The 3,372-nt window shown below is 35.6% G+C and overlaps 1 protein-coding gene across 1 annotated transcript; it reads left to right on the forward strand.

Annotated features, from left to right (window-relative positions):
* Positions 1–819: 819 nt before the first annotated feature.
* LOC129314078 (cell division cycle 20.2, cofactor of APC complex-like) lies at positions 820–3,117 on the forward strand. The gene is made up of 4 exons (XM_054957456.1): positions 820–855; positions 965–1,231; positions 1,345–1,614; positions 2,362–3,117. Exons 1-4 carry the CDS (start codon positions 820–822, stop codon positions 3,115–3,117), a joined length of 1,329 nt encoding a protein of 442 aa, XP_054813431.1.
* The last annotated feature ends 255 nt before the right edge of the window (positions 3,118–3,372 follow it).

A 3,372-nucleotide genomic window follows, 5' to 3' on the forward strand; every position in this document is an offset into this window, starting at 1 on the left:
ACTGCACAACGTTAAAAGATTACTTTTATAATTTGGACAGCACTCCAATTAATTTTGAAGCTTACAAATTTTATACTAAGGTTGTAATAATCAATTTCATTTATAGTCCTCCTTTATCCTAATTTAATTTTTATGGTCTTTTATAATAAAATTTAGTAATAGGAGATCCCTCTCCCTAATTTTCATGTGTGCGTGTGTGTTACTAAAAGGCGTAATTGGCTGGGCTTATGGTTTTTAAAGGCGGGGCTCTCTAAGGTGATTGTTTTTTTTTTTTTTGAAAAATATCAAATATTTCCTTCATAACATATTTCCTATTTAATCTGTTAGTCTTACAGTGAATTTTCATATTTTATTAGTTTTGATTTTTAAATTAGGTCCCATCATTAGAAATGCTCCCTTATTATTTATAGCCATAGAAATATTAAAAATAAAAATATAAACCTGACTCTAATGTTAAAATATAAATAAAAGTAATAAAGATAGTCTAAAGATATCCAGATATATTATTTCATTAAAAATAAATAAAATTTAAAAAATCGTATTAAATTCTAATTTTATGTAATTTAAAAATATTCATAATATCTTTATTCGAATAAGATAATCTCAAACAGTAGAGAATCTTAAATCATAAAATAATGAAAAATATTAAAAAAATAATAATGCTACTGAAAAGCAAAAGTATTTAAATGCACATGGTTAATATTATGGATTGATTAGATAGATTGATATTGCTCGCCATCGACACTCCGAGTCGCTCTCCTTCGTTTCTCCTCGCTCGCCGCCTCCGTCTCTCTCTCAATTTCTCATATGTCTTCGGTTATGGCTACCGGCAGAAACCATTCTTCAGGCGAAAACGTGAGGCCATGATACAATTTTCGTTCCAGCGACTTGAATTTTTCTTTTTTCTTGTTTTGCTTTTACTTTTCTCTGCCAACTAATGTTTTTTCGCGTCTGTGACGCTCAGATAGATCGATTCATTCCGAACAGGTCGGCCATGGATTTCGGGTTTGCTCACTGCATGCTAACCCAGTCAAACCAATTAGACAAAAAGAATTTTACATGGTCGTGGTTACCGAATCCGCTGAGTCGAGAAAATTATAAGGAAAAATTGGCTGTGGCCCTTGGAGTGAATCACAGCAGAATACTAGCCTTCAAGAACAAGCCAAAGCATGAGTCTCTTTCTCCAACTCTTGAAAGCACGTCCTCCAAGCGCTTGCGAGACATTCCTCAGGTACCCATTTTTAAACAGAACATCTACATATGTTTCTGGTTTTCTTGCTAGAATTTTACTTACGCAAGTAGTCTTTCAGTTATATGTTAATTTGTTAAAAATTATAATTTCAGAGACCCTGCCATATGTTGAAGGCTCTTGGTCTCAGAGACGACTCGTCTTTGAATTTAATGGACTGGAGTAGCAGCAACATCTTTTGCATTGCCCTTGAGCATACAATATGCCTATGGAATCCCTTAGATGACTCTTTCTCAGAAGTCGTCACTTTCAATGATGAAGATGGTCCAGTAACAAGCATTAGCTGGGCTCCTGATGGACGGCGATTAGCAATTGGTTTGTTCAATTCTCGTGTACAGCTATGGGATACTACGACAACTAAGCTGGTAAGTAAAACACTAGAGTGAGTTCATTTATTCTCTTTAGGTCTTGTTTAGCATGATGGAACTGGTTATGGGCTTTTAAAGTGCCATTCTCTAATATCTATTATAATGTTTTTAACTTCTCAATTTTGTTTTTCCTTTTTTTTTAAATCATTAGCTTCTACATAAAATAAGAGATATTTTGATATCTTGAAGTCCGATTTGTACTTTTTATTATTTTTCAAAAATAAAAGGGTATAATTGTAATATTTTTCTTTAAAAAATCATAGAAAATACAAATCTTCACCATTTTGAAATTTCAAGATATTAAAATGTCTCTTATTTTGTGTAGAGGCTAATGATCTAAAGAAAAAAGACAAACAAAATTGAAAAGTTAGGGTATTACAATAGGCATTAGAGAAGGGTGCATTAGAGCTAGCTCAATGGAACTATTTTGAAATAAACATAAAAAACACGAATTACATCCAACTCCCTCCTAAAGGAATTAATCACAAATAAGGATTTATAACAAATCTCATTCGAGAAAAAACAAATTATTTTCTCATTTTAACAACAATCCATTCTGCATTGGTTTTTATTTGTGATTAATTTTTTTGAGAGGAGACTGGATGTGATTTTTCCAAAAAAGAAAGGAAGAGGGAGAGAATGCTTAATACTTCACCTGTTTTCAGATAGACAGATTTTTCTCTCGTTCCTTAGCTTCATTGAATGCTACTTGAATCCTGACCTTTCTTCTGTTTATGAACGCAGCTAAGAACATTCAGACACGGACGCCAAGGTCAAGTAGGTTCACTAGCTTGGAACGATCATCTCCTCACAACCGGAGGAGCAGATACACAAATCATAAACAACGATGTTCGAATCAAATCTCATGTTGTTGCAAGCTATGAGGGACATTCTGGGGAGATAAGTGGATTGAAATGGGCTGATTCAGGAGAACGATTAGCTAGTGGCGGGAAAGATAGATTAATTTACATATGGGACAGGTCCATGGCATCTTCGAAATCGTCCATCCACCACACCCAATGGCTTCACAAGCTTGCAGGTCACAGAGGGAGAGTGAACGCACTAGCTTGGTGTCCGTTCCGGCTAAACCTGCTCGCTTCCGGTGGTGGAGGTGACAACGACGATAACTACATCAATTTCTGGAACACTTGCACTGGTACGAGCGTCAACTCTATAGACACAGGTTCACAAGTGAGTGCTTTGTTGTGGAATAAGAAGGAACATGAATTGCTGAGCTCGCATGGATCTCCCCATAACCAGCTTATACTTTGGAAGTACCCTTGTATGGTGAAGATGGCTGAGCTCACTGGTCATGTGTCTGGTGTGCTATCCATGGCTGAAAACCCTAATGGGTGTACTGTGGCATCAGCAGCTGCGGATGGGACGGTGCGTTTATGGGATGTCTTTGGAAACTCAAGAGCGGCTAAACCAATGCGAAACATTAAGGCAAGCCCTCATGAAGAGCCTTTTGCTGCTAATTATTTCAATCGTATCCGCTGAGTATATTCTCCACCTGGTCCGTGCTTGCAAGGAGATCATGATCGCTTGCAGAACTATAATATCAAGTGTATAATATGTACTCATAGTGAAGAATGAAAAACTATAATTACTTGATTAGATTGGGGATATTTTTTTTATGGCAATGGAAAAAATTACATAGTATTACAAGTTTGAGGAGAATGTATTCTACGATGAACGAAAAGCATCATTCAAAAGCTGGTGATCAATTTTATATGCATATATACTCAACTATTC

Source organism: Prosopis cineraria, unplaced genomic scaffold, assembly GCF_029017545.1.
Source record: "Prosopis cineraria cultivar Desert tree isolate PC_DT_omini unplaced genomic scaffold, ASM2901754v1 PC6, whole genome shotgun sequence".
Classification (NCBI taxonomy): Eukaryota; Viridiplantae; Streptophyta; class Magnoliopsida; order Fabales; family Fabaceae; genus Prosopis; species Prosopis cineraria.